Source organism: Acanthopagrus latus, chromosome 10, assembly GCF_904848185.1.
Source record: "Acanthopagrus latus isolate v.2019 chromosome 10, fAcaLat1.1, whole genome shotgun sequence".
Taxonomy (NCBI): Eukaryota; Metazoa; Chordata; class Actinopteri; order Spariformes; family Sparidae; genus Acanthopagrus; species Acanthopagrus latus.
In genome coordinates this window covers 10,698,749-10,717,797 of record NC_051048.1, presented here as the reverse complement: position 1 = coordinate 10,717,797, position 19,049 = coordinate 10,698,749, and the positions used below count along the sequence as shown (strand labels likewise).

The following is a 19,049-nucleotide window of genomic DNA, read 5'->3' as shown; positions in this document are numbered from 1 at the left end:
TCAGATCACACCGTTTGAGTTTGAGATGCTTCAATCACAGAGGGCCTCACAGAATAAGGCGCTGTCAAGGTCTCAAGCGACTCATCGCTGACAAACCGAGAATTAGCATTGGTTTATGAGTCTTGTTTCTAGCGACACCCTGGATCTTCTTGGGTCACCACCTACTCCCGAGAAACATATGTGGCTCTTTTGTCTTTTTGTCTGCAAATAATGTACCGTGCCTTGTGCTTAATCGACTACCTGCAGCACCTAGACACAATTTAATTAGCTCGAGAAGACTGAGCCAAAGCAGTAAAAAACTGCTGCTGCAACACCAAAACTGGTCGAAGACGCTAAAACACTAGAGTTGAGGGGAACTACAGAGACGAGAGTTACAATCCTTGTAGCTACCGTTTTGCAAATGACTCAGTTGATTGTTTTCATAAACGTATTTGTTTTGGTTGCCACCAAAAGCATTTCGTTTTTGATACCCCTGCTCTAGTTCCATCTTGATTAGTTGCAGCCTGCCCAGGCCACCGTATCCATTCCTCTCTCCTCCCGAGACGCTGCTTGTACACGAGTAAAACAGATGCGCTATATTTTATTTACTAATCACAACAGGGCGCATTTGTTGCACATCATTCCACCCGAGCGTGTAACTTCCTCGCTTCCTCGACATGCTGAACTGACGGGAAAGGAGGACAGACTCGGCTCCGAGATCCTCAGGGGCGGAGGGAGCGGATTCAACAGAACATTGAAATCCTCCGAGAGCCTCTGCGTACATTACGTAAGTGGCTTCACAGTGCATGAGATAAGTCCAAGAGATGGATGTAATTTGACCTTTAACCTTGCAGTGCACCCTGCACCTTTACACGCACGCTGGCGACGTGGGAAGCACTAGTCTCGTCAGCACTGTTTTTGTTTGAAATGGAGATTATTTTTTGGCTGTTTTCCTGCTTCTGAAGTTCAGATCATCTCACAGACTTACAGATATTACAGAGAGTCGTGAAGTGTAATGATCCCAAAGAATAACATAACTCCGTCACCACACACCTGGAGTTCAGAAAGTTCAAACCCCAGAAGTTTTATCTCGCTGCAGGGCGAGCAGCTCGACACATTCTGTTCTCCTTAGCTGAGTCTCAGGACAGAACGACTAATTAACTGCATTATGATCTCATCCACCGACGGCCCAAGTGCTGGGCTGAACACACACACACACCCTTGGTTGTCATGGGGATGGAATGGTTTCAAAATGATGAAATTGCTGCCTGAACATAACATTTAACTGAATTTTGAACCGGGCTCAAGGCTGAGTCTTTTGTATCGAGTGGCGAACATGGATAGTGTGTCTGTGCTTTTTCCATGTCTTTGCTGAGTTGCTGAGGTATTTGCTTTCACTTCCAGTAATGCATCACTTTAAGGGTGGAGAGCCTTTACGACACCAAAACCTTCCCCTGAATCTAAAGAAGACGGAATCGTTTAATTATCTTTCCTGCCACGGACTGGAGAGTGTCATGTATCATTTCCTTTTGGTTGCCGTCTGTTGTTGAACTATTTCTGTGAGAGCAAAAGCAAGGTCCCCCCTCAATTAAATCCGATCTACCGACTCCCACATCCAGGTCTGCTTCATTTCTTCAGCCTCTGCCTGCCTTTTAACAGGTCCAAAGGAAATGAAGGCTTAAGGACAGACAGATAGGAGAGATGAGAGCAACAAGAAAGGGATGAGTGGAAGACAGCTTTGATTGTTTCCATTAGTGATGATGGATAAAAAAAGGAAAGAGCATCTTCTAACTCCCTCTCATTTATGTAATGCACTCAGACGCAAACTGCATTAGAGGAAGTTTTTGCCTCTGCAGTACCGTGTTTCGTTGTGCAGAAGGAAAGAATGATGGAAAGTAGTTGGGTTTGCTGTCACCTTTTAAAGGATGTAATGCCTTTTGGTAGTGTTAGCATGATTAATGATAAATGAGCTCCCACTTGAGCTCTTATGGGTTCTGCGGCTGAGCTGCTTAAGCAGTTACTGTACAATAAAGCGAGAAGAGGAGTCAAAGTGCCAACTGGCAGTGCAGGTATAAATATACAGGGATCGAAGATGTCTGAGTGAGGATTTCTGTTTCACATCTCTATATCTCTTACCGTGAAGCAAAGCTGCTTTTATTCAAAGTCAAGTCTCAAGGAATTGGAAAGTCTCAAGTTTGTCAGATCAAGAATTACCAAGTCTTGAGTCTGCCGGAAAAAAAAAAAAAGATTCAAGACATTCAAGACAATAAGTCAAGTCAAGTTTCAAGCCTGTCAGATCAAGAATCAAGTCAAGACTTGAGCCACTGAAGACAAGTTGAGTCTCAAGTTGTCAAAATAAGTCTCAAGTCATTCGATAGAAGTCCATTCCGGAGTCTGTCAGTGCAAATCTCAAGTCATGTTTCTGATCTGTTCGAGTCCATCTCAAGTCATATGAGGCAAGTCCAAGACTTTAGTCACTCCATACAAGGCAAAGTTTCAAGACTACAAGTCTGCTCCATTGTTTGTCAGAGCAAGTCTCAAGTCCAGTTTCAGGTCTGTCAGAAGAAGTCTGAAGTCATGTCTCAAGTGCAAGTACAAGTCAGTTACCAAATTGGATGAGTATCAACATATTCAAGGGTCCCATGTGAAATTTCAAGTCCTCCCAGATAAGTCAAAATCAAGTATGTTTCAGGCCCATCTCAAGACAATTCTCCAATCTCTGATAACAAGTCTTGACTCTCAACTCATTCTAGACAAGTACAAGTCTATTCTCAAGTTTCTCAGAGCAATTCTCAATTCTCAATTCTCAAAAAGTAGAGTCTCAAGTCATTTCCCATGTCAGTCGAGTGTGAAGTAAAAACAAATTATTTCAACTCTTTCAAAATAAGTCCAGATATGATGCTTAGTCAGTACTGGCTTCTTCATGGCTATGTGGCTTAAGAAATTTTAGGAATCCTCTTTTTCATGGTATCCATCTGTATGTTATCCATCTATCCATCCATCCATCCATCCATCTTTCCAGTCTGCTGTTGTTCACACATCAGCCCAGAGCATTATCTCATTCTATACAGGTTGCCAGACATCTGAACCGGATGTAAGGGAGCCGGTAGCAGCCGCTGGAAAGTATGCCGTCCACTTCCTGAGAAAACATTCCTGCTCGTATTGTTGTGGTTGTTTTATTAGCTTGCCGTAACCCCTGTGAGGGCTTGAAAGAAAAAAAAGTGTAATGGTACAAACACTGAAGGAAACATGATGATCAAAGTTTTTACAAGGGGATAAAATGGTGGGAGAGTTGCATTGTTACGCAACTAGTAGGAAACTGTTGAGGTTTCTATTTCGTGTATGGGAATTTAGACATTCACTGTAAGCGTTCAGTGTACTTTATTTCAGTGGACCTTCTCGGTTACCTGGAAATTACTCCAATCCCTGACGTTCACAAGCTTGATCTCACACATGCATTTAGCAGTCTTGCAACATCACAGCAAGAAATTGCCTCTACCAGTTGAGAAAATGAAATGCTACAAAAACCACTACTCAGCACCGACCTAAGGATTTTGTGCTTCCTAACAGATTTGGTACTGTTTTATGTTCTTTAAATAGAACTCAAACAGCAAGCAGCAGTTGCAGCAGCACCAAAAGCTATGACTCTAAGCTCATAGAGGCCTATAAGATACTTTGCAAAATGAAGTAACCTTTATCACTGAGAGGACTGCAGACTAGCACTACGGTAGCTTCGACCACATTGTCATAATTATGATGAACAGTGCCCCAAGCGAAGCTTTACTTGGCCTGGCTCAAGGGACCAACTGAGGCCGCATAATTTGTATAGACGTGCTCGCTAATGACTGAGCCAGGTGAACCTGAAGGCACCTCGGGTCTCACAACGAGCTGCACCACGCATGACAGGAAAAACCCATACGAGTGTGGAGATATTTACATGGACGTAGTAATGTATTTTCATTGGTTGATGGGGCATCGTGTTAGAATGCTAGCGTTAGCATTCACTCAAAGCACTGCTATACAGTAGTAGAGCTGCTGGCCTAGATGTGGCATGGCACATGTGGTATATGAAGTTTTTGGATTGCTACTTGCATGGCTATTTATCACAACATTTAAGCAAGACATTTGTTTTCCCTTTATGTTTGAGAAAACCTATTCTTCTATTGTGTACACCGAAGTGACTTCCTTCATCCACCTTGAAATATAGAGCAAAGTTGGGAAGGCTCTTTTGGTATGTAACTGGTCGCAGAGGACAGGAATTTGGCTTGGGTTGGACTGTCGTTTGGAACTTTGTGTCTAATTGTTCGAGCTGTCATGTACAGCATCCTGGACATCAGTTTACACCAAGGTACTAATGAGAGCTCCCCCTGGGTGTGTCTCAGCCTGTTCGATAGATGTGTGTGAGCTCTTAAAGTATATGTTATGGCTATGTGTGATTCACAGTTAGACATATGTCATCGCATACTTCCTCACGTTCATGCAAGAACACGTGTCCTAAAAGGCATATGTTATGTCTGTGTGATCTCACCCACATGCCACCAGTGCATCTTGCCTCATACTTTCGCACTTCCCTGCGAGTTTGAGACAGAGCGAGCGTGTGTGTATGTGTGTGTGTGTACAAGTTCACTGAGCCGTCCCGGGCGCGACACCAACCAGCGCAAACATCTCTCATTTATCTCTCCTGTCACTTTTTCCAGAGAGAAAGAATAGAGGGGAAATAGAGGAGGGGTATTGTTTTTGCTAAAGGAGTGGAAAAATAGAACAAGGTTTCCCCTGAGGGTGCGGCTCGCCTGTGATGTCATGTGGTTGCCATGGTTACTGTGTGTAATCATGGTCTATGCATGGGGAGGAGACGGTGATTTGAAGTTCCTGTCATGCATTGTTAATAGTCAGACAAACAGACAAAGTGCAGGCTTTACACAAGCATATTAGTAGCACACCCATTTCGACAGTTGGATGTTATTGGCTGTTTGAGCAGGTGCAGGAATACATCAGATGAGGCAAACTAGCTCTGTTCACCTCAATACCTCCTCTTCTTTTTACTACCTTAAAATTAATTTCCCTAAATAAGTGTGTGCGTATGTCAGTGTGTGTGTTTTGTGCGCGCACGTGGGCATGTGGTCATGTCTGTGTGAGTCAATGTGGGTGTGTAATACTGACGTTGTGGGGACATAAGACTGTTTACACAGCAACATTGTTGGGACTTGTTTTCCTTATGGGGACAAAATTCAAGACTCCATCCCATAATTCAATGCGCTGACGGTTGAAGACTAGGTTTAAGGGTTAGGGTCCAAGAAGTGAATCTATGTCTATGTAATGTTCCGAAAAGTAATGGAAAGTAAGTAAAATGTGTGTGCATTTATATATTTTTGCATAATTAGTATAGTACAGTATAGTATAGTATAGTATACTGTAGTTTACTGTTAAATAGTATTATCTAGTATTGAATAATAGAGTATAGTATAGTATAGTATAGTGTAGCGTAGCGTAGTGTAGTGTAGTATAGTATAGTGTAGTGTAGTATAGTATACTACTTCAAATACTTTAGATGCTATTAAAAATGCAAAACTACTACTTGGATAATGTTTTAAAAAACATAAAAACGTGTGAATAAACGTTCTTACTCATCTTGTCAAGCTATCCAATGCCAGAGGGAGTTTCCCCAGGAAATGGAAGCCAGCAAGAGTGATAGCTATTTTTAAACCAGGAGCTTTTGATTAGACATCATCAAAAGAACAGGAGTCCCACAAGGCTCTGTTCTTGGTCCACTACTTTTTAGTTCATATATAAATGACTTATTACAATCATGTCTTGCAGATGTCTGCAGATGACAGTTATCTATGTATCTGTTCAAACTACTCTGTCAGTTTGTATACATCTGTCTTTTTTTTACAGTGCATAGCACTATGGTTTGACTCTTTTTTCACATTACTTTTCCCCCAGGGCTCAGTCCTTAATGGTTGCTAATGAGTTACACCTAAAGATTCACGCTAAGTGAGAGATTAATGGACAACATATTGAACAGGTTTTAGAGGTAAAGTATCTCAGCCTGATATTAGATTCCCATCTAAAGTGTGAGAAGCGTGTTAAAATGGTGAGCAGGGTTGCAAAAAACACAAACAAAACATACATACATTTAGACTTAGCAGAGACTAAATGTAGAGTATTTTCATGCAGCAACTACTTTCAAGCACTCTATGATCATTTCACATTAAGTTATTATGGCAATTCTTGCTCACAAGTTCTACAACAACTAAGTCTCTGCTGGCCTCATGATTTTTGTTCCATTTTTGTACAATGGCTTTGGTTTTGGAATTAGCTTGAAGCCATGTATGTTTCAGGGGAAGCATTTGTATTTTGCTTTTAAATGTGCTTTGTGTAATCTCTCTCTCTTCTTTGTTCCCCTTCCTCCTGTCCTTCCTTTCCCATTCTCTTTCCTCTCTCCCTGTCATATACCCTTTTGCCCCCCCACCCCACCCCACCTCTTCCTCCCTCCCTTATCGCAGTATGTGGTAGTGAACTGGCCCAGGGAGGTTTCTTTGTGCGGCAGGGTGAATACATCTGTACTCTGGACTACCAGCGAATGTACGGAACTCGCTGCTTCAGCTGCCAGGACTTCATTGAAGGGGAGGTGGTGTCCGCCCTCGGCAAGACCTACCACCCTCGCTGCTTCGTCTGTGCCTCTTGCAAGTAAGAAACAGGATGTGCGAAGTAGGCACCACAGTCAACACACGCGTGATCTGACCTACCACAGCACCTCTATTCATCCTTTGTCTAAAAGCTCAATTTAGGGTCTGTCTCTTTAAGGCCGAAAATCACAGTTTGTTGTGATTGGTCAGCTCTTTCAGGCCTGAGAAGACACCACCCATCGTGTTTCTGTATCAGCTCTACATGTGTTTTTGCATCCACGTATGTGCCGGGAGCGTGACTGTATCATTGTGACATCACAACCTTATGAAAGCCCTGACGCCTCATTTAAAGGCGCAGTGTCTGAATATGGCCTGTCCAGGATTGCTCCGTTTCACAGTATCTGACCTAGACCTGCTTTGTAACCAGCAAAGACGTGGAAATCTGTTACTCTACAATAAGGGACCTTTAAGGGCAGTCAGTAAGACATCTCTTGATTTATGTCCCCCAAAAAGCCTTATTACCTTCCTGAATTGGAAGAAAACGTGGTAGGAAAAGTAGCATATTCATAAAGCAGTTACAGTTACAGTGCACATGGCCCAAGACAGTCTTTGACATGCTCAAAAAACACAAAATCAGATACAGTATAATGTGCAATGTGCGATAATTGTGCTCTCCATCATCAAAACTCCTATGACTTGAAACCTGGGACTTCTAACCTTGACTCTTGATCCAAACACTTCTTCTCCAGCCCTAACCCTTCGCACAATTAATGATGGTCATCCAATCCAATGTCTTGATCTTATTTGCGATTCTATTTGTGATTACCATAGAGACAGCCAGATATGAATACGATTACTGTGATGTTTCATCAGTTGGTTGCCTGGCCCCCCCTTGTACTTTCCCATGACTAAAAAAAGCTACACTCAAAAAGATTGTTTCGGGGAGATGTCGCACACATCTTCAACAGCAAGACTCCTCTGTGGTAGGCGTCATATATATACGCGTAAAACCATAATACACGTGCGTGTTTAAGTATAGGAACGCACATGTAACTGCAACTCAACGGCATCTTCACCTGTTCCCATTCACGTGTGACAGTGTAATGTGTGTGTGTGTGTGTGTGTGTGTGTGTGTGTTGTTTCTCAGGCCAAGAAAGGTAACGGGAGCCTCTCTAAGGCAGGAATTCTAAGTGCGTGGTCACTCAGTGCGGCCACTTAGCCCATTCCCACAGCTAGTGTTAAGTGTCTTTTGAACTGGGGGTGGGTTTTTCTCCGTGTATCCGCGCGCTCGTGTTTGTGCTATCATACCTCGGCGATCCCTGCGCTGAACCTGAGATCAGAATGTTCCAGTGTGGCATTTGAGGTTTGTAATGTGATCATAGAACTTCTGTGCCCCTCTTTCAACAAATATCGCTTTTGTGGTGGCAAAACAGACAGGCTTATTGTGCCGAATATAAAAATAGAGCTGAGATAAAGAGGGCGAATGAGACTTCAGACTCAGCTGTATGTGTGTGTGTGTGTGTGTGTGTGTGTGTGTGTGTGTGTGTTTGTCCCATCGTACCAGTGCTGTGTTAATCACCAATAATACATTTTTTTAACACTATTCGTTTTTTCACCCTCACTGTCAAGGTGCTATTTCATATTTCCCTTGCAACTACAAATCTGTGTATTAATCTGCCCCTACCTCCCTACATACATACAGCAGCATTTCAAAATCAGAAGGGCTCGGATCACATGTTCAATAACACTCATAGACAGTTGTAAACAAAGCAAATTCCATTCAAACGAGCTCGGTCATTTGTTCAGTGCAGAATCGACAAACCGTGATGAGTGAGAAAAACTTAAAGGGACAGTTCACTCCAAAATCAAAAGGACATATTTTTCCTTTTACCTTGACCTGCCATTGATCCATCCAGATTGTTTTGGCCCTGAGCTGCTTAACTTTTGAGATACTGGCCAGACAGATGTCTTCTCTCCAGCTCAATGGAATTAGATTGCAAAATAGAAGTGCGTTTAAAAAAAAAAAAACTCAACAGGAATGTCTTTTTCTAAATATCATGACGCGGTTACTCAACATAATCCACAGACCTCACTGTTTGCAGTTTCGGAGCTAATTTCTTTCCACATCCCCTCGCTTTGGAAGGAAGCGTGAATCAGGGCTACTTGCGGACGAGACGCTAGCCATCATAGCTGTCTAACGTTAAAGCTCAAAGGAGGAAGTTACATAACAAGACTAACAAGCCATGCTAGCAGCTCTGTGAGGCTCCAAGGCCTTCTTAGGGACATCAGGCCTTCGAGCTAAATGCTATATTCAGCATGCTTACATGGTCACAAAGACACTGCTAACCGGCTGAAGCAGGTCATGATTACCATATTCATAATCTTAGTGGAGCGAGTTAGCATGCTCACATTTGATAGCTAGTTACTACACACAAAGTGCGTCTGTGGGAATGACAGCTTTGAGCTGATGACGGTGCTGGATTGAAGGTTCAGGGATCACCGAGGCGACTGTAATTCATCTTGATGCGGCAAAAACGTCTCCACTGAATTTCGCTGAATCCGTCCAATAGCTGTTCAGACTTCTCAGTCTGAACCACAAATATTAAACTCATGGCCAAACTATATGCTGTAATATGCGACTTGAAAGTTAGTCTAAACACTGACTATATAAACGCTTAAAAAGTAAATGTTGTGACTGGCTATACACCGATAACATATAATTTCAGCCTCTCCCAGTCTGCCAGGATGTATTTATCTCTCAGTAGCTTTGCTGTGACAGTGTGACAGCACCTCTGATATCACATTTCCATGCCGTCGGAAGCAGCACGTGGCAGCCCGTCAGAGCCCCTGCTCTTGCGAGGGAATCATCATTCCTTCTGTGCCTGACTCAGTGACAGCGGCCGAGCTGGAGCAGCAACTCAGACGGCCAGGAGACGTTAGCGTTTTGTCATCGTGTTTGTAATGGCCCTCTCAACAGTATAATGACATTTGTCTCTGAAGGGATTTTGGCTGGGGGAATGAAAATACAATAAATCAGCAAATTAATTGGATAATTAACTAGCAGCAGCCGCTTCCGTGCCTGAATGTTGAAATCCCTGTCAACATGCCGCAAGTTGCTTCTTTAATTGCCTGCTACCTCCTGGAAAACTGAAAAACTGTAAAGAAGAGCGGATGCATTTGACTCATATAAAGACACAAGCTTAATGCTCTGTATAACTTTTTATGTATGTCTTGATGGTGACTTTTGTTGCACCTGAACATCACAGTCATGTGTGACGGCTGCACACCTCAGTCTTAAACCATGGGCATTAACCAGCTCTTATAACAGCCGCCATCAGATGTTCGATTGTGGCCGCAGAGACCTGCCTCCATTCGACCACAAAAGCATTAGCGAGTTCCATCACTTATGTGTAGGATAGCCAGGACACTTTGAAGGCTGGGATGACTATTTCTTTATGACGCTGGTGGTTAATAGGACCGTTGTCATGTTGGGAAAAAGGGAAGGTCCAAACTCAAACTGTTGAGAAAGTTGGAAGCGCCTACCTAATATTGTGTAGGTCCTTTTGCCGGACTCCACATGTCCTCAGTTTGGACCTCACCATATGGTCCCAACAATAGAGAGGCCTGCATTTAAAACCAAAATCCTAACATAAAGCTTCCGCTCACATTTAGAGCATCAAGCAGATCCTTTTGTCCAACGTTACTTACTGTAATTCATACATATATTCATGGCAGCGGCCCATGCAAGGTGACGACCAGCATCATCAGGAGCAGTTCGGGGTTCAATATCTTGCCCAGGGACACTGCAAGGACACGCAGACCAGGGGAATCAAACCAGTGACCTTCCGATAACAAGACACTGGCTTTTCCCCTGAGCCAATTATCTCCCACTGACCGAAAGCACACCTGAACACACCGCAGTTCCCACTTTTTGTCACATTTCCACTGCAACGCCCTGCTGTCTTGACCCAGGCCCACTGTCTCTAGTTACTGATAGCATGTATTGTGGACTGTGGACCACAGAGTCCTATTTATTTTGCTTTTAATACTGTAGTATTGTGATTGCTGTTTGCCTCTGTGCTAATCCCGTACTGACTTGAGCATTTTTTGTGTGTGGATCATCGGTTTTAGCTTCGCCACCGCGTGAGCACACAATAAGCAGAATCTCCATCCAGAACACGGATGGGAGGAAGGTGACTGAGTCTGGGTTGATTCAGCGACTCACCGAGTGATAGAAACTGAGCAATCGCGTCTCTCCACGGCCATCAGTTCCTTACTGCGCTACGAGCATTAGCTCATCGCGCTCTCTCCCTCCTAACCTACACATGCACACACACATACCTACATGCGTCAACTCACGCACTCTGGTGAACAGATTGTTTGAGTTAACTATGCCTCCGAGCCATTGTTCACCCAGACGCGCGTGTCATGGAAGCACGTACACCTGAAGTGTAACAATAGTGTTCGGCTCCATCCGACGCCACTCCGATTTTAAAGACACAGGATCAGCACGACCAGTGTCCCATTCAAGTCTCCCATGCAGCTTCTGACCACCCCGGGTGTGACATACACTCTTGACGAGCTTGCATGTTCCCTTGTGAGCTCTCGAGTGACAGGATCTCCACAAACTCACATCCACCATCTCTCCCTCTCACACACTGGTTTTGTACTGTAGTGTGAAGTTGCTGTAGTTGGATAATCCTACAGATTTGTATTAATTAAAGTATTATTGACTGTTGGTTTGGTTTTGTTCGTGATAAAATGTGTATCGTGGAAACAGCTGGTTGCACTGTTCCATTACATGTTAAAGTGAACACCCCTTTCTGAGACTGTTTGGTGATTGGTCCCTTATTCTTGGGTGGTTCCCCATAGTTATTATTTTCGCTATTATTCATAATTGTGTTGTATAATTGGTGATCATCCCGAGATTGTCTCAGTATCTGTGATTAAACAGGGTCGTTTTTTAATCTAAAGCTGTCTTTGTTTCAAGCCTCATTCTACTTTTCCCCAAGAGAAATGTCCTAGAGGAATGGTGGAATTTTGAAGAAGGTTTCTTAGAATTTGAATGAGGAGTTTACACTAATAAATGCTGAAATAATGCAGTGAAATAAAATAAATAATAAAAACTATGTAGAAGTTATGGAGTGCAAAATATTGAAATAAAACCCAAGAAAAAGAACTTTCTCCTTCTGCGTTGGGCTGGGTTCTTCCTCATGATGTCAGCATTTCTAAATCATCCTGGCTGTGGCTCTGCTCAACATCTTGCAACAGTCTGTTTCTTTTATCAGAAAATCTCCACCAAATGTTCCTGTTGTGATTAAAAGACGCCACTCCCTGACCACATCTGGTCATCAGAATATTATTCACAGTTCACTTAATTGTCATTTTACGACATGGGGTTACACAACAGTTGTAATCCATTTATGCTACACAAGAAAAAAAAAATAGATGAGGGTGAGTTCAGGAGTCTCACAGCCTGAGGAAGAAGAAGCTGCCCTGTAGTCGGCTGATACTTATGTATCTTTTGCCAGACGGCACCAGGGTGATAATTGTTTTTTCTCCATTTTTCAGATAGGAGAGAACTTCTTAAGGTTTTGGAGGATTGTATTCATGTGTTTGCAATAAAAACCTTCCTCCCCCTGCATTAAGAAGAAGCTACTGAGCCCCCCTCAAACAGTTCTGTCCAATCACGAGCTTGTTTTCGGGGGCTTAGAACGGATTTGGAAGCTTAGGGAGGCACAAACCATATCAGACGATGCCATAAACTGATGTTCTGTCTGTTTTGCTCTTTGTTTGCAGACAGCCATTCCCGGCCGGCGACCGAGTGACATTTAACGGGAAGGAGTGTATCTGCCAAAAGTGTACCCAGCCTCTGCCTGCCAACAGCCCTGCACCCATACAGGCTGTCCACAGTCAGTACTTTGTTGATGTCTTTCGGCGACCTGTCTCTCTAAAGCATAAATCATACATCACTGCAACCTGCAAACTATATTTAGTTGACCTGCTCATTATTGTAATTTTCTCAAATTGGTACTCTCTTAAATTGTGTTAAGTCATCCCTCTCTCGGGACACCAAAATGCCCAATGTTCCTTTCAGCCTTTTTGCCTAATGGTTGTGAAGAAACAAACGACCCCACTTGAGAAAGTTAAAGTGAAACTCTCGCCAAAATGCAATCTTTTTTTTTTGTGAATGTATATGAGTCAAACTTTTGTGTAAAAGCATAATAACGACAAAAGAGCCACTTTTAAGATTTACCGCATTTTCGTTTTCACCTCAAACTCATTTTCAATGGGAGCGCATGGGGCACTTTTATGCTAGCATCAAAAAAGCTATTTTTAAAACACTAAGAAGGCTCAACACACCATGAAACTTTGCTTGCAGTATCACCAGGGTCTCTACACATAAACACGAGCGTTGAGAACAAAAAAGAAACTTTTTGAACAACCCACGTTAGCAGTAGCCTCTTCCTCTAGCCGCCGTCATGGCAGCCCAGACATACTTGGAGATCGACGCGTCTAGGTAGAGTGTATGTGGTTCAGTTGAGCTATGTGTAGAGACCCTGGTGATACTACGAGCAAAGTCTCATGTTGTGTCAAGGCTTCTTAGTGTTTTGAAAATAGCGATTTTGATGCTAGCATAAAAGTGCCCCATGCACTCCAAAAACAAACGGACTCACATTGATAATAAAAAAGCATTTTGGTGAGAGTTTCACTTTAACTTAAGTATTGTGTTACTGTAATACAGTTTTCCATCAGATACCAACTAACCTTCCTCTGTCTCGGTTGTGTTGTGCTCAGACTGCTGCGGCTGTGGGAAGGAGTTTAAGAATGAACAGTCTCTCGTAGCGCTGGACAAGCACTGGCACCTGGGCTGCTTCAAGTGTAAAGTCTGCAACAAGGTGCTCAATGCCGAGTACATCAGCAAGTAAGTCTCTGTGTGGCCTTACGTGGAGTGCCAACACTTCACTTTCGAGTTAAACTGATTTAACTCCCTGTGTTATGGAGGCATTATGATTATAATAGCTAATATAACTTTTGCTAGTCTTTCCCCACTTAGATATTACAGTTTATTAACGAATGCGTCGTACTTTGGCTGTTTAGAAATGTTATGCAACCAGCGAAAAGTGCAGCACGAGCTATTGGACAGTCCCTGCAGCCTCAAGCAGCAATATCTAAAAGGTTAAATCACGGTCATAATTATCTTTACTTTATGCTTTACTATATTTCTAATGTTATAACTGTTATTATTGTAACAACTTTGGTCTTTTATCCTTGGATTTAACCATTTATTTAGCATTTTATAGCCTGTAACTGCAAACTACTCAAGTGAAGTCAAACAAAATGTATATGTAACATGAAATGTATCCAGCACTCAATGCAGCACTGTTGAGGTGGAGTATAAAGAAAGCAGGGTTGCAGCAGTATACCGGTTTCAAGGTATGCTGAGGATTGACATTTGCAGTTATCCTTTTAAGCCCCAAGCCAATTTTCTAGGGTTAGGCGTTAGGGTTAGGGTGATCCATGTTTAGTTGTTTATTTGAGTAGTGTTTGGGCTGTGTTTGGGTCGTATAAACAGGTTTTTTACACATTGTAGCCCAGCTTCTGCTGTTTAATTTGATATTAAATATGACTATATTCTTTAATAATTAGTGCAGTAGTGGCTCTGTGATTGTTGTGCATGTCTTAAGGGTTAGGGTTAGGGTTATCTCCAGGGGTGAGCCACCCAATTGGGGGACCTTAGGGAGATAATATTTTGTGTATATTGATATTATTCAACCAAAAACTTCAATCTGATTTCATTCTTTTAAGGGTCACTGATGATAATTACAATAATTGTTCAATACCATTTACCGTGAAGCCCTGTAACCATCACATTTTCCCGAAAAAGTTATCGTACCATAGGAAACCTAAATAGATAGCAGAGTAGGTGCTGCTTGGAAGGTCTAAGAAACAATGTACGATTTGTCCTCTGGTCAACACCCTGATTAGCACAAATCTGATCGATATTTTTACATTGTGAATCGGTCAAGCTCAACCCTGCGTCTTCACTTAGCAGCTGCTGAGCACTGTCGGCTCAGACGGGGTGCAGGAGGCTCCGAGCTGTCTCCTGTGTGATGTGAGGTGTATCTGACACTCTGTGCCGTCTCTAATCCGCTGACTTGCCCTGTGTGTTGTCCTGTCAGGGATGGAATCCCCTACTGTGAGATGGACTACCACGCCATGTTTGGCATCCAGTGCGAGAGCTGCAAGAAGTACATCACCGGAAAAGTCCTGGAGGTAACGCTGCAGCACTGATTACACTGGTTACAGTTAAAGGAAAGAAAATCTGGGCGAGGTACGGGAAGAGAAATGTAGGAAATAGGTGAATAGTGACAAATTTATTTAGAGATGAATGGATGGATTCAATCGAATTAATTTACTTTTGTTGGCGTTATGACTGTAGTGTTCAGCTACAGGTGAGTGCAGATGAGTAAGGGACTGAATAAAGACAGCAAATAGCCTTCTAGCTCGCTATCTGCTGACGCTAAATAATGAGAGAGACTCAGACAGACGTCTCTCTTTCACAACATTGACTTTTAATGGATGAGAGTAGGCGTGTCATTTATTCAACTGACCTTGAACGAAACCTGCAGTCTCATTCTGAAGAAGCACTACTCATTCTTTATAAGCAGTTGTAAAAGGCCTTATGTGGCTCTGGGGGAGCTTTGTCATGTCTGACATAACAGATTTACTCAAGCTGTGGAAGTAACAGTCAGATTCATTATCTGCGTAGACAGTGGAGACACATTTCTGAGGCTTAGATGGAAGTACAGACTGCTTTTGAATAAGCTGCAAACACACACATTACCTCGGATAAACATTGAAAGGTGCAAGCTTGTGTGTGCAACAGTGTCAGCAGAGAAGCTGGAGACTTCTGACTTATAAATGATAAAATATGGAAGGGTCTAGAGAAGGATATGATTACAAGTGTAAGTTCCAGCAGTACACATGTACCCGACTGAGGCAGCGTCGCACTCATTCCCATCGAAAGCAGCTCAGTGACACTTGAAGCCGAAAAAAGTTCACCTTCCCAGATATAAAACAACCCAAATACAGAGAGTGCACACCAGACCCTTCCGCTGATTGAGCCTGCTAACTTCCACATTAGCCCTCTGCTAATGTAAATAGGGAAAAAAAAATTAAATTGTGGCGCTTTTCTAAACGATCCGAAGATTGTTGCACCAAATAATCATGATAACGAGTCATTTATCTCCAAAAATGCTGTTTCTTTCACAATAGAAGTTTCTGGGAACAAGTATTTTTAGGCCCCGGGCATGATTCTGATTACAAAGTTTGGCCGCTATGTCAAAATGGCTACTGGTACTGTTCCAAGGGGCTTTACCTATATTTAAAGTTTGGACATCTCAGCCTTTGCTGCTTTGTTTTTGGCATTTCTTATTTCAAACTGTTGTTGTTTTTTGATTCCCTAAATGCCACTGAAGTGCAACAACTTTGAACTTTGGTCCTCCAACGCTTACATAGGAATTTTAGCTTAGTGGGATGTCATTTCTTGCAGTATCCTTAAATTCTTTATATCCCTACAATCGCTACAACCTAAGCTAAAAGTCAATAAACCGAATATATACATATAGTTATTTCATTTTTAAATATAAAAAATCGGACATGTTTTATCAGATTTTACCAAAATAAAATACCAAAGCATATTCATTCAGAATATGTCTAAGCTTAAGAACATAAAATAAAATGTGTTTGAACCCCATAGCACTAACATATGTGCAGCCATAGGTAACATATAACGTAAGGATCAAAACATATTGATCCCAGCGGTTACTGAATATAGAAATTGTATTGCACCAGACTTGAAATAATGATACAGTAACATCATCGCAGTCGTACAACGTGCTTGGGCTGAATACAGAAGCCATAGCTGTCTGCTGCAAGAAGAACGAAAGCTCCAGCCATCGTGGTTTTTATTTTAAATGGATTTAAACAGGATCCTGTCAGTCCTGCATCACAGCCAGCTGGGGGCCGGCCGTGGGAGTCCTGCTTTCACGTGGTTAAATCATCGGCATGCCCTTTTAAATGGCGATCTCATCATGTCGTCCTTAATGTGATATACTGTAATCTTTTTAACATAATGCATCCTGTTATTTCATGCCCCTCATGCATCTTATTCTCATATTTCCGCTTAACAGACTCCAGTGCCAACACCATTTCCCCCAAAGCGATCGTTAAAATTTCATGATGAGGTTTCACACGCTTCTGAAATAGGCTACCTGTGTAATGCGCAGACCTGGGACCAGCAACCTGTCCACGTGATTTTTAGAATGTGAAAACGCGTTGCAGCTTTGAGAGGCAAACGGGGTGAGCTCTGCTGAGATGATGCATTAGTCCCTCTATAGCCTGCTGTGTCACGGTCCACAGGGAATATCCAGCCAACCGGAGGAGACCGCTCTCTTGTTGGACCTGCTCAGCGATTCAGCACAATCACTCTTTTTTTTTTTTTTGGCTGTGGGATAATGGCTCTGACCTCGCTCTCTACTGCGCACACATATTACCTCAACTTTCGCCTACCTCACCCCCCGGCAGCTCAGTCATTCATCGTCACTCGCTCTCAGGTACACATGTGCCATAGAACAAAAGCCACGCGGCCTCCGGTTCTAGAAAATGCCCAAAAGCTACAGGACACTCAGCTCCCGTCCTTTTTCGAAAACGTCATTGTTATCCGATGCTTTAAAAAGTGTAACTAGATACGATTGTGTTAGGGTCGTCATCCACAGTGTGTAGCTTGTCATTGAGTCACACCTGAGTCATTCTGCTGCATGTGTGTGTGTGTGTGACCTGATTCGGTTTGTGCGAACAGTATATAGAGATGAAGAGAAACTCTGACATTTGTGGTCTGGCCAATGTGTTTTCACCGATATGTTTCAAAATGACCTTGTCGTCTCAGAGCCAAATGTCAATATACAATTTTAAGAAAAACATGATGTATTTAACACCGCCACAGATCCTGAAATGACCAAGTGAACAGTATTGCTTTCATATTTGTATGCAGTCATGCGGAGTAATATATCGCATCTATTTGGCTTCTGTTCAGCTGCTGTCAGTGATGGACTGCGCTGATCACAGTGGAACAGCCATGCAAAGTACTTAACGCTGCTTATATCTTCATTTTGGTGGCAAATATTGCACTTCTCATTGACCACTCAGTGATCACTTCAGTTACTAGTAGCTCTGCAGTCTGCGCCAAAGTTTTAATATCAAGTATCTTCAGACCAAAGTAATATTTATGACTGTCTACAACATTGACTGTGGTGTGGTTGGTTATATTAGTGGCGGGCAGAGTTCATGACCCGACGTTTGGCTTCACGCGCTCTGCCGTCGGTCTTTCCACGAGGACACAGCGCCGGACTATACCATGGATTCTAAGAAAAAAACATACTGTGACTCATGGTTTAGTGGACGAGCTTTTTTTTTTTTTTTTTTTGCAGAGCAGTGACAGCAAACGACTGAGTGCGTGACGGTCATCGTGTCACCGCTGCCACATGTTTGTTACAGTACTGAGTGGGAGTTTCTTGGCCAAGACAGCAGCAGTGACAAGAAAGTGCGGAAAGTAATATTAAGGGTCAGGCTTAGAAAGAATGAAATAAACACCATAAATACGGTGAGAGTTGGTTAATACTTTCAACATATTATGCAGATAACTGGCTCTTTTGTTTGATTGTGGGAAAACAAATATCAGTCTGTTCTGCAGAGCTATATCTAGCTATCAACTTATTATTATGAAGGCAAACAATGCTAGGTATTGTTGTTAACTTTTAACTTAAGCTGAACAAATGTGCTATTCGGCTAAAGAGCATCTAAATCTGCTAACGGTCGCAAGCAAAGTGTGACTTTTTTCACCACAGTCATGTTGCAATCATTCATCACACATAGTCACAAGCAGATACATTACCTCGTTAGCCGTGCACCGTGAAAACAACAGTGTTTGAAAAAAGTAAAATAATCTTTAAAATATGGCGTGTCGTTTCTTTTAGTTTCTTTTGCACGAGCCAAATAAAGGTCTTTGCAAGACAAGGTGTTGTGCCACCTTTTGTCCACAGGGGGCAGCCAACATTGACAAAAAACTAAAAGGTATAATGTAGCTCGAATATCACATCGTCCTGAGCTGCAGTGATAGATCGGAGTGTGAGCGCAAGCAGTTGCTGTCAGAAACCCTTCTGAAACGGAAGGACGCCGGGCGCGATCGCAGTACTATGCGACGACAACCCCTGTTCATGGTGTTTCGCATGGTCAAGTATCTTCCCGCTGTTTCAAACTTAGACATTCACCCAGTTGCATCTCTGACATCGTCATCCTGGTCCAGTTACAAACAAAACCAGTCACGTGTCCGTTGCCGCCCTCCGTGCAACCTCCCCTGCAGGCCGAGCAGAAGTGAAA

The 19,049-nt window shown here is 42.7% G+C and overlaps 1 protein-coding gene across 12 annotated transcripts in view; it reads left to right on the top strand.

Annotated features, from left to right (window-relative positions):
• ablim2 (actin binding LIM protein family, member 2) overlaps nucleotides 1-19,049 on the top strand; it is a 94,517-nt gene that overhangs the window by 42,643 nt on the left and 32,825 nt on the right. For all 12 annotated transcript variants that reach the window (XM_037112556.1, XM_037112560.1, XM_037112558.1 and 9 more), the window contains exons 3-6: nucleotides 6,486-6,669; nucleotides 12,408-12,520; nucleotides 13,407-13,533; nucleotides 14,792-14,885. In XM_037112556.1, the coding sequence (XP_036968451.1) occupies nucleotides 6,486-6,669; nucleotides 12,408-12,520; nucleotides 13,407-13,533; nucleotides 14,792-14,885 (518 nt within the window). The remainder of the gene's footprint in view (nucleotides 1-6,485; nucleotides 6,670-12,407; nucleotides 12,521-13,406; nucleotides 13,534-14,791; nucleotides 14,886-19,049) is intronic.